Raw genomic sequence first — 13120 nt, forward strand, 5'->3', positions numbered from 1 at the left:
TTATTACTTGTCTCCAGCAAGAATTGAAAAGCATTAGAGGCTAGGTGGGGGTTGTGCGATTTATTGTCCTGAAGAACTAAACAATTTGATTCCAGAGACTTGTGGTAGGAGGAGAAAGAGTCTATAATTGTTCTAAGCATCAGCTTAACAGATGTGTGCACAATAGGAAGAAAGGTTATTCTCAGCAGTCTCCCCCTTGCAGGAGGAGAAGGTCTGAAGAGAAGGTACTGTGCTACTCCACTGAAAGCCTGCGGCACACCCCGTTAGCTCCACAATAGAGTACTTGCTATCAAAGATCTCTGCTGTGAAAAAAATGGTCACCAACATACTGCAACCAGAAGATGGAAAGCAAAGGAAGATACGAACATGAAATCAACCACCCAAACCCCTAGCTAATTAAATGCGTTATTGAAAAAACTCAACAGAAACGACTGGTTGTGTATATTACAACCATTGGTTCTATTACCAGCAGTAGCTGCTCTGGGAACAAAAACGTATTAGGAAATGGAACATCACACAGCTTTTATGAATGGCTTAGACTCTTTAACGCTGCATTGTAACCAGAGTTTTCTAGTTCCTCTATTTCTCCTTCCTATTGTGAAAACCACTTCTAAAAACTGGTATTGCTACTGGGGTATGAGATCAATTTGAATGTGATGAACTAGTCCAGAATATAGGAAAAAGTGTTCAGGTGTAGGGAATAAAGCAAGCACACAAAGAAACAAGTAAAGCCTGAATCCTGAAGCACACATACCACTTACTCACACATGACGTTTAAATCTGTGGGTCATTTTTCAATTTCTAGAAAAGCAAGCAGCTTAGACAAGGAACAAGTAGCTTCTAAAATATTTTTCTAGCACAGAATGTCAAATCCACAAGCTAACATTTTGGTCCATCTGAGACCACGTTCAGTGATAGATATTAAAGCTAGAAATGTGCAGAAAATGAGCAGATACCCTTAAGCTCCAAAGGCTCCCCAGGGACAGTGCATGGGTGGTGGGAACCATAAATATGTGCTAATAGAGGCAGGGGACTGACAACATGCAAGACTTATTACCTGCAGCAGTTAAATTCCATCTTGAAAAGAGAGCGGAAATACCCCTTACAGTGAGTAGCCACAACCACACTGCATGAGGAGGTGATTATAAAATGGTCCCTTCACCTCCTGGTTACCGTGGTTTCTGGTAGCAATCACTGATCACTGCCTTCACTTTTTACTGAAGGAACACCTGCTGCTCACTGCTGTGACTGCCTACAGCTGGACTGCTGAAAGACACTTAGCTAATATACCTGCTTAGAGGGAGCTGCATTTTAGCCCTCATTCTTTTACTATGTTATGTTCCCTTCAAAATGAACTGGAGATACAATGAGTGTTTTCCTATTAAGAGATATGGCTGCACGGCAACAACAGTAACAACAAAAGCCCAGAAGCAATGATTCCCTTTGCAACTACAGTGTCAAAAACCCCAAAGCCATTATTATGTAGCAGAAATTGTCTAAAATACACTCAAAAGCATAAAGCCAGAGGGAAATAAAATATTGGGAGAGGAGACTGCAAGGTAGTAGGTTAAAAATTTCAAGAACTTTTGTTTTCCTAATAAACCTTTTGCGACAGACGTGGCTGTTAGTAGGATAATTTATTTCACAGGAGGAAAAAAATTTAAAATTTGCACTGCCAGTCCAGAGATCTGATAATCCACAAGAATGTGTTATTTGCTCTTTTAAGCATGCTAGAATTTGGAGGTAAATATGCCTTCAGAAAAAGATATGTAATAAACTGCAGCTAATTGTCACTTTACACTATAAATGTCACTGACTGCAGGCAAGGGAACATCTCTCGTAAACAGAATACATTTTTTTCCTACTCAATAAGGCAATTTGCCCAAGATTTTGCCAAAAGGAGTTTGCAGGCGCATCATTATGTGACCAAGTTTTCATGACTGTTCAGTTCTGTTAGTCTCCCGATTACCTCATGGGAAGCTCATCATTGGTCAGCAGCTCTGCAAATCTGGACACCTTCTCAGGTGACCAGGTGTAGGCTAAGGAGTCTTAAGATTGAATTCTACTTTTTCAGAAAGTAACCTGTCTCCATCTTTCTATCTAAAATAGTCAACTTAATAGAGAGAAAAGGTACAGATCCCAGCTGTGCTGACTTAGCCAACCTGCAAGATAAAACTGCTGGTTCAGTATTTTTTTATAATTCCATGGCCACACAGTAGTACAGCTGTTGCTGAATCATCTTCACCTTCCCAAATGAGCTGGTTTCTGGAATGGAAGGTAATTTGAAGATTTGCTCAATTGCTGAAAATCTGATTTGTCAGGGGCAGTCTTCACCATGTGCCTGTTGAAAACTTATGGTATAGCATGCGTTAAACTTTCACTCATGCTTCCAAGAGCTCTTAAGGATTTAATGCCTCTGTGAAGTCCAGAACAAAACTCTGCTAAAACTTCAAAAACTCAGGCAAAGATTGTGCAGTCTTTTCTCTCTCAAAACAGGTGTAGACATTTGTTTTCTATTGTAACATACACACTTAACTTTAAAGGTTACACAAGAGCATTTTCATAGGCACAGTATGTGTGTTCCTATTACTTTATTACAATAACGTTCCTATTATTATGAACAATTTTGATATCTGAGATACAGCTGAAGTCAAGACATCACTACACCATATGAGCCCACTGCTCACCACGAGCTATCAAAATGCTTACAGATCAGTCTTTCGTGTTTTTACGTCTCAAGAAAATAATGATGAAAGAGAATCAGATCACATAACCTGGAAACCTTCTAAATGCTTTAATGAAGTACTCTGAAGTCTGTTCCAGAAACTAAAAGAGCATTGAGGCTCTTGCCTTGGAAAAAACATAAATAAACAAAGTTGTGGATGGCTTACCAGTGAGGCTGGTTCCCTATATGTATGTTAGACCAGCAAGGATGCCTGAGGCTATGGCTACTCTCACGTGAGGTATGGAAAATATTCTGCCCCAGTCTTAGACCTTATTTTAACAATGCTTTCATTGTAGTAGATTCAGAGATTGCACAGAGAGAAGCCAACTGCTTGCAGAGGCAGCAATGGCCTCACAGTCAGCTGAGAAAAGACACCAGTTTGTAAGCAAAAATTCTACTAGAATTTAATTCAAAAGCAAATAATTTTTTTTTTTTTTCTCCTAACACTAGTTTTAACCCAGGCTTCAGAACATACCAAGAATATCAGCTATATCTGAGTTGCAGCCAGTCTGCCATTTCTTTTTTTGGCCTTTTGCAATGACACCACCTTATAATGCTTACCCCCAAAAAACCAGTATGCAGCAACAATGTTCAACAGTAAGCCACCTCAGCTGTACTCAAATGGGTTAATCAGGACTGAGATACAAATTTAAAATGTGCTTTTCATTATTTCCTTATTTAGATGGATTGTCAATAAGAAACAGATCTGACTGAATCCTGTTAGCTTGGCATTTATGGAAAATGCTTCTTATATAGCAAGCTGAAATGCTTTATTGGGACAAATCCTGCCTAGTGCAGCTACTGGCAACGTAGAGGCTTTCTACTGTATCCTTTGCTCTGGAAAAACACAGCTTTCTCTCATTACCAGCCAAGGGACAGCACAGTGAATAGTAATTGGCTGATTTTCAAGCACAAACTGAATCCTACCTGCTCTGAGCTAGCCAGTCAGCCAGCCCTGCTGCCTGCACACTGCTATATGCGAAAATTGGCTTTCAGAAAATGAAATGTTCAAAGTGCTTTCAAGTCCCATTAGCTTTCAACAAGGCTTAGATTACTAAGTGACTGTGGAGCATGTGGAAATTTTATGTATAGCTCCCACGAGACTGACCAGTGCTTTGGCTGGCTTTCCATACCACCTACTCCTGTATTTAAGGAGTCAGCACTAGACGTCTTACAGGAAGAAGAACAGGAGAAGATTGACCTGTAAATTCTCCATCTCTTTCCAAAAATAAAAAGGAAACAAAAACATTGTATTTATGTATTTACAATGTGCAGTAGTGAGGAGCCAGAGTCCCACTGTTTTATGAAATAATGCAAGTGTTTCACAAGTAGCTAAAATAAAAAAACCTCTCCATTTTGAATTCCTAGTTTAATATAGAGATACTTAAAAATATAATCCTTTGAGCAACGATAAAACTGATTACTTCAGAGATTTTTTCCTTTAAAATTGCTCATTTCATAAAACTAGATAATTGGTTTGAAAATGCATATTTTCTAAATATATGTATATTCACATACACACCAGTTGTTGGCTAGAGCTGCATCATTTCTCTTGTTGGCACTTCCTCTGCTCCTATTCTGCAACGATTCTGTGTCTAGTCAGATGGAGGAATGTGGTATTTATTCTCTGGAATATATATGGCATTTTCTTTATTGATACAGATCTAACTGGGCGGGAACAGTGCCCATCTCAATGCATTATTTTGTCTGCATTATGGTATTACCTAGAAATCCCAGTCTGGGACTGGAGCACCATTGCAGCAGAAGTGCATTGCATATGAAATGCCCATGAATACACAAAAGGCGTGCATGCCCCTCACAGTCATAAGAAGCCAAACACACCTTGAAAAACAACAGAAGCAAGGCAGGGCTTGAACGACCTGAACAGTCTTGGTACAATACACAGCAACCACAACATGACAGCTCCTACCATTCCTGAATCATCTTACCTGTTCCTGCTCCATGTTATTATTTCCACCATTTTCAGAAACAAGTCATTGCTGAACTTATTTTAAAGGCTGTGACCACACTTTATTTGTGCACTCTTGACAGGTGCTATTTAAGACATTTTTATACCACTACAGCTAATGCTGCCAGCTAAGTTGCCATCTAATAAAGTGTTACACACTTATTGATTGACATTTCTCCACGGTTAGATTTCCAATACTAGCTCAGTTTGCTCTATTTGAACAAAATAAAATGAAAATGTCATATGGTTTTCCAAATAAATAGCACATTTCCACAACACCTTTCCACAACAACTCAGAGAAGTACTGCAGACTGGTAACAGAGGAACTGGCAGCAACAGAAACTGTCCAGATTTAAACAGTTAGCCTGAGACGAGACAAAGCTGAATGCAATAAAAGCAGTGTACATAGTACTACTGTCCATATTTGTACCCTTATGCCACTCAAAAGAGCTGCTTTTTCTGATCTTAACTGCAGGAAACTAAAAAAAAAAATCCATCAAAACAGTGTAGTTGTAGCTGAATGTTGTTCATCCAGTCTAACTGAAGAATTCCTTCTTTCATATAATTTGCTTGCCCCACAGCAGAGATGTTAAATGGTCTGCTCCTCCCATTAACATTTTCTCAAGACTGCATAAATCCAGCATCTTCCAAATTCTGAATTACATGTAGCATTCCCGGGGTTAGGAATTCCCTAGAGAGGGCTATGTGGGATACCTGAGTAATGCCAGAGCCTTGAATCCTTACCTTGCAGCTTTTAAGACAGCACTGCTAGACAGTGGCTTGCAGAGAGTGTGCTTCAGGTTTTTCTTCTATGAAACAGGAAAGCTTTGAATAATGTAATTGTAACTAGAGGCCTCGGTATATTTTCTGGCAGAGGGTACTGGCTACAGAGAAGTAAGTCTCACTCATACATGGACCTTTTTCACTCTATGTACTACAGATATTTTAATTGCTTAATTATAGTCAAGCATGTGAGAAGAACGATGGGTGACTGGGAACCTGGGATACAGGAATGAACACATCAGATGGGACAGCAACGAGAGGTGTTGGCTCTCTGCCTGAGGTCACAGCTCTGACTGAAGGGTTATTCCAGGAGGCTTGAGACCATGGCTCAGACCTGAGCTGTCTTTGTGAGAGCAGTCCAACAGAAAGTTTCAGTTGCTGACTCAGTGTTTTCCACCAAGAAGGCTGTTTATGTTTCTAATTTGTGCATTCTTCTTAATAAGCATGATTTGCATCATGGAAATATGAATACCTATTAATTACTCATTCTAAATAGCTCATCTGAGCTTGGAAAGACTAACACATACAGATTTTTTTTTTTTGTAAAAAACATGCTGCATCTAACATTTCCAAAACAAAAATCTTAAACTTGTTGGACTGGGCTCTTCACATCAACTTGTAATGCAGAATCAATTTTGATGATGGATGAGAAGTTTAAGATCATTTTATCCCCTTCAGTAGAAGGTTCCTTAGGGAATGGACAAAAGAACCTAATTAGTCTTTTGCATTTCTACTTTCTATTTCTATGTTGAGTCAATCATAAGCATCAGATTGTAATAAAATCATCACTATTCTCTAGCTCAAAAATATGAGTTCATTTTGGCTACTTGTTTCTTTTATTTTTCCCCAAGGACCTTATTGTGAAGGAATGTTGCTCATGTTTGTGAGTAAGATATTCAGATGCTGTATTTTTTAATCTTGTACTGGGAGTTTAAGTGCATTAACATGAACACTTTACCTAGATGAAAAAACAAGATAATTTAGTCTACATTAAAGCATAAGTAAAAATGCTTTGAAAAAACTTCTGTCATAGCTTATTGTCCTGATAAGTATCTCATGAGTGAGATGTATCACTCACAATGTATTTTTATATTTAAGGGTAGAGAACATTGGTACATTTATGGGAGACTGCAGTATTTGATGTACACTGTAACAAGGAATACCATTCTAACATGCCAAGTGTATTTGTGCTCATTGTAGACAATACATGAATATGCTTGCAACAGAATGAGATTTAGAAACAGCAGAGGGAATCTCCATAGTCTACATCTGAATAGGCAACTGCATGGAAGAATACAGATGGACAGGGAAAGAAATTAATCTAATAAGCCTGCATATTTTTTTTGTTTTCAAAGGCAGTGCTTCAAAATCACCTGGACTGTCTGTGCATAGGTGGCCATATCAATATAGAGATTTCAGTTGCCACCAAAGGATATATATGAGAGAAAAGATGACAGACTTCCAAGATTTGGATATGGTTACAAGACAAAAAACCAAATCAAAACAAAAACAACCAACCAAAAACCACAGAAACACACAAAAAAACCCCAACTCCCCAAAAAACTCCAAACCACCCAAAACCGCCAAAAAACCAAAATAACCCCACCCCAGTTTATTTGCTTCTTGATACATTTGTTTCTGAAATACATTTTGTTTTGTAAATTTGCTACACTACTTTTTTTTTTTAATCTAGGAGACGAGAAGACCAAAAGCCTTCTTCTTCCAGACTGCTGAAGACCATCTGGTGAATAAACTTCACAGAAAAAAAAAAAGCTAGCTCTGCATTTACAGCCTTCCACCTGAATGGGGTGTCTCATTAGGGAATGAGACACAAAAAAAACTACCCCGCAGCTGATTGTGACAAAGACAGAAAAATACAGAAATCATGAAAATGGTGAAAGACAGCTGTTCTGGCAGTTACCACTCAATCCTCATATTACAAATGAAGACGCAAAGAGAAACTCTGGTATTCTCATGTACCATAAAGTGGTAACTTGTAAAAAGCATTGACTTTGATGGTTACCAAGTTTTTAGTACACTACACATTTTTTCTTTTTGTCCTCAACACCAGTAAAAGTATAAATTTTTAACAGATACTCAAACGTAACAGTAATCATGAGTCTGGTGGGTAATGGTAGCGAGTGAACTAAGTTGAATTTACCATATATAACCTGCAGATGTCACTTTCACATATAAAGGGTCTATTCCTTCTGTATGTGTTTAGGTAGGGGTGAAAAGCAACTTCTTTTTCATTTGTCACCACTACTGCAAAACAGGTGAACTTGGTTCTATAAAGCCTCACCTTTCCAAAGGGGGGCTGAGAATGGGCTCATATCTCTGACTGAAGACAGATGGCTTCAACCACCTTTTGAATGTTTGGAAGATTAAGAAGTAAAGAACAGCAGCCAAACCAGTTGAATCTTCAAGATTAATACAGGCACATAGAATTCAATCACTTAGTATATATATCAGGAAAACAGCCTGGCTGTTTTCAGTCCACATCCTGCAAAAAAATAACAGCATCTATGAAACTGAAAAATTGTGGACAACTATTTTGCCTTGCTGTTATTTAATTCTCCCTGAAGTAATTTCACATGTTATTATTCATCTGAAGGTTAAAAACATAGAAGAAAAAGTTTCTTTGTGAAGAGAAGTGTGGAACTTCCACACTGCTGTAGTTGTGACAATTTTTGCAACATAAAAACAAAAAACATGCCAAGGAAGTTAAGAGTATTGTTATTTAATGCACCATTTCTGCTTCAGATGCCTAAAAGAGAAGTTTCAGTTTGAAAGAAAATGTGTTTTTTGTTTCTGAAAACCCTTATTAAAATGTTCACACAGCACACAGAGTTGTGCGTGGAAGAAAGACATGTATTTTGCAGAAAAGAGAAGGAATATGAAAGGGGTTATTAGAGAGGCAACATTGTGCTGTTGGTAGTGAAGACTGTAAACATTTTCCTTGTAAATATTTATTTTCAAAAGTTTCTAACTTATACCTAAAATGTCCTCCTGACTGAAACTTGGCTTGATGTCTGTCTCCATAATAAGCAATACAGAAAGCAATTTTGCATCTGCTTTACAACTGGATACAGAGGAAAAAAAGAGGCTGAAAGGCTACACTGCGACATTGTATCTAAAATGGCTTTATTTTCAAGAGTAACTTTTTACAGTCATTAAGATATGCTCTGAAGTATTTCCACAAAACATCTCAGATCCAGCTGCTCTGCATGCTGCAGCAAGCATGCAGAACTGTGGGGAGCATTCAAAAGTCTGAGATGCACAAAAGAACACACTTTATATATAAAGACGTGCAGCCTGCATGTGAGATATCTGCTGTTTCACACGACTGACCTGCTTGAAAACCTGCCCTGGTGGAAATGGCCATGAGTGACGCTGTAGAACTGTGCTAACATTCATTTGTCACTCATCATTTACAGCTGCTGGTGCTGTGGAGGAGGAAGCATCCAAAATCCTTGATAAAAAGGATTCACTAAAAGAAACTACAACATAGCTCAGTAAACTACCTGAGCTTCAGGAGACACAGAACAAATAAGCACAAACCCAATTATTCTTTTCCTGCTCAGTAATCAAGGTCAGACATGCTAGATCAGAAGTCATACAATAGTCAGAGCATCCAGCACTGTGTGTGAGAATAAGCACTGTACAGATATTCAACCGAATGCTCTCACAGAAGGACCAGGTTAAAATTCATTGATTACCTAACTCCTGCAAAAAAATAACTCTTAGCTGCCAGTAAATTGAACAGATCATACAAGAGCTCGATATTCTCCTATAAAAAGAAGAATTATATCTATGGGAACAAGGGATATATAAAGCAAAATAATGAGTTTTAAATTGCACCAGCCTGCTGGTTCTGCATGACCCAATATGCTGGCTTTTGACGAGGGATTCTTTTTAATCATGGTGACTCAGGTGCAGATCCCATCTGTTGATGCCAATTACAGCATATCACCAAAAGTCTTCATTAGCTGTAAATTCAGTCTACCACTCACATTATACTTATCACATAAAAGAAAATTGATATTAATTTAGTAATTGAAATTGCACACTCTGAATGTATTACTCTTAAAAGCTGAAGTAAAATAATTTTTGATATTTAGTTGAGAAAGCCTCCATTAAGAAATTATTTTAAAAAATGTTTCCTCCCTTAATTCAAGGTAGTAGCAGAATGCTATGAATGCCAAGGTGGAAAGCTACCAGTCTGCACGTCAGACTCTGGTTAGTATGGAAGACAGTAACACTTCAATAAACAGGTGATTAGGCAACTCCCAGCTCTGTTAAAAGCAGATTGGTAGTCTATTACAAACTGATTAAATTTGCCACTTCTTCACTTCAAACAATTATATTCGCTCATTAACACTTGATATGTTGAATGCAGCTTAAGAACATAGGAAAATTAAATATCAATCATTCTAACTCCTCAGAGATTTAAAACTGACTCACATAATGATATTTTCCTTCAAAGAACAATAGGCTTGTGCACCTGTGAAAGCTGCTGTGGAGGAGAAAAGGGAGGATGAGAAAAGTTATTTAAAGATTGATGAAAAGTAGATATCAAGGGAATTAAACATGCAGCTTAACTGTTGTGCTGCACTGATGTGTTCTTACATACCTGATGACAGTGTGTTATAAAACAGCATGAACATCGCTGGTCACAGTGCAAGCTGTGGCACACGACATCCTTGTTACTAAGGCTGACCTAGAATAGAATCATGAAGTATCCTGGAACCTACAAGGATCATCAAGTCCAGCTCCTGGTCGTGCATACATCAGCCCAAGAATCCCACCATGTGCCTGAGAGCGTTGCCAAAATGCTCCCTGAACTCTGGCAAGCTTGGTGCTGTGACCATTTCCCTGGAACACATGGAGGCATAGTCTGACGTGTGAAAGAAATGGGTTTCTTTCATAGTTAATGTTCAGTCCTAAAGGGCTTCTGGAGATTATTCCCAGTTACTTTATCACCTTCGCAAAACACAGAGACTGCATCTTATTGGAAGTGTGCTTTGTCAGGAAGCCGGGATACTGGAGGGTGACACTAACTAGTCTTTAAACAACTGCATCTGTCAGGATGTGTCAGAGAACCATGAAGAGCAGAAGAGTATTTTTAACCCTATTGTGATGATGGGAAAGCTGAGACAGAGGAGGGAAAATAAACTTTCTCATGATTCTTCATCAGGCTACAGACAGAACCAGACAGAACACACAAACTTATGAGACCAGTGTTCTTCATTCCTATGAACTAGAAGTACAAACCCACTTTCCAACTGACCTTAAAAGTAAGATGTTAAAGATGTAAACCACAAAAAACATCACAGCCAGATAATTTTGAGCTTGCTGTAAATTGCATGCTTATTTTTAAATTAATATTACATTCTTCAGAGAATCTGTTTCTTACTCATTACACCATGGGAGGAAGGGGTCAGGCATCCCCATGTGCATTTAGCTGCACCTACACAGAAGACATTGATGTTACCCACCCCCAAAATAGACAGCTGTAACAGTCATATATCCTTTGCATCTTGGAAGAACATTAGTTTCTACTCCTCTTATTGTCTTTCTTGACTAGGTACTTCTTGACACCATATCATGAAAAAACATGGCAAAGAAATTGTTGGACTTGCTGGTGGATCTGGTAAACAGACTTCAGCACATTATTCATATATAATTACATGCTTGGTTTTAAGACCTGAAAGTACAAAACTTCAAGCTTGGCATTTGCTATTCAAGTATTATGATGATTGTGATAAAAATGATGATAAATTACAAAAAACACGATGATAAAACAGTATTTAAACTTTAGGTGGGGACCTATGACAAAGAGAGATCTCCCTGTCTGGGAGATCTCCATATCTGGGAGATCTTCTGGTGAACTTCCTGATGAAAACTTATTGCAAACTACAACCTAAAGGCGAACTGTTTATCTTTTTATTTTAGGTTTCAATTAAAAGTGAAGAACAATGACATTGTTAGGTAAATATTAAATGGAACAAACCATTTCGTCCTTGAAGAGGAGGGTGCAAAAGTCCAAAATGAATAAATCAAATAGCTGCATTTTTGTTCCTGTCTTCCTATCTGGCTAAAACCATGACAGTGGCTTGTCTGTAGAGACTGTGGACTAAGGAACATGGTGGGTGGGCAGCAGAAGGGGAAGATGAAGAACATTTACATGGCTCATATTGTAAGATCACGAATTCTGAACGTATAAAACTCTGGTCTAGAAGTGTAATGCTGACACTAGTGAAGTGGTTCTGGAAATAACATCTGTGCCCTGCCCCACTGTCATCTGACTTGAAGTAATACCACATTTGAGACTGTGGAGAGCTGATGTACAGCAAGGTATAGGTACGAAACCTCCCACTGGTTTAAGTGGGGACTGGAGGAAGCAGACTCTGGGAAACTTAAGCAACAACTTAAATCACAGCAAGATGCTTTATTTGACATGGTCAACATTTTATTTGCTTTAATAAAAAACCATTAAAAAGTATGTGAGCTCTAAATCCAACACATGCTAAGATTATTCTGAGCATATTATACTCAGTACTCCAGCTGGGTCCCTTACAAGGTTGAAATAACATCTGTGGGTGGACCTCAGCTTTCTCAGATCCATGAGCAGATGCAGGAAGCTCTGTCACAGACTACCTATTACAAAAAAGATTCCCTCCAATCAGTGGAGGAGCAATCAAATTTTCACACACGCTATTGAAGCACAGGCAGTAGATTGGCATATTGTTCAATATTATGACTATAGTAGTCACAGAAGATTCATTCTTCCCATTTGTTTCAGCTCTGAACTTGACCAAAAAAATAAATAAGAACTGCATCAGAATGCAAAAATGATGTCTTTGAAGACAAGTACAAATTGAAAATTAATTTGTGCGTTGATAGAAGAATATGCTCTTTTTCTCAAGCAAGCTTTTAAATGACGGCCTGTAAAAGTGTCTCTGTAGAACCCTGTGATGAATCGTCCTGCCAGTGTCTAGATGTCCTTTGCTCCTCTACCAAAAGTTGCTAGCTGAAGAGTTTTGTATTTTAAGGACCTGGAGCCCAGTTGTCATTGAACAGTTAAGAGAACACACATTTTCCTGACACTGTTGTCTCTCGGAAGAGGTACAAAACATTTCTACCATGACTCATTTCTTTTTTCATGAGTAACGTAATGCTGAGTAACTTCTTTGAAAAAGGATGTATTTAGCTTTTTTTACTCAAAACCTGTTTTAACACAAAGGTAAACGACTGCTCACTTGAAATACCTGAAAATTCGGTAATAATTCAGTTTCCTCACTTCTACCTAAGTGATTGAGCCAACTCTACCCTGGGTATTGACTGTGGCAAGAATTCATGTTAGAGAGAATGAACTGCAATCCAAGTACCAAAACCTCTTAGCCTCACATAAGGAAAGGGTGATAAACTTACCTTGTGTAGCAATGTAGTGATTTGGTCTATGATAACCCTAGAATAAATTGAAAGGAAAAAAAATATCAGCAATTTGCACCTTGGCTATGTTCCTATGAGTGGAACTTCATTCAGGATAGTATTCAGTAAATGTCACAACAGTAGAAATAATGTATTAGATGCAAAAGTTCTTTTCAGCTGGGGAAGGGCAAGTGAGAAGGGAAACAAAA

General features: G+C 38.2%; 1 protein-coding gene across 8 annotated transcripts in view; it reads right to left on the reverse strand.

Annotated features, from left to right (window-relative positions):
- The window catches only part of PTPRM (protein tyrosine phosphatase receptor type M), a 437865-nt gene that overhangs the window by 37256 nt on the left and 387489 nt on the right, over positions 1-13120 (reverse strand). For all 8 annotated transcript variants that reach the window (XM_041477609.1, XM_041477608.1, XM_041477613.1 and 5 more), the window contains one exon: positions 12912-12948. In XM_041477609.1, the coding sequence (XP_041333543.1) occupies positions 12912-12948 (37 nt within the window). The remainder of the gene's footprint in view (positions 1-12911; positions 12949-13120) is intronic.

Source organism: Pyrgilauda ruficollis, unplaced genomic scaffold (genome assembly GCF_017590135.1).
Source record: "Pyrgilauda ruficollis isolate IOZ18807 unplaced genomic scaffold, ASM1759013v1 scaffold41, whole genome shotgun sequence".
Taxonomy (NCBI): domain Eukaryota; kingdom Metazoa; phylum Chordata; class Aves; order Passeriformes; family Passeridae; genus Pyrgilauda; species Pyrgilauda ruficollis.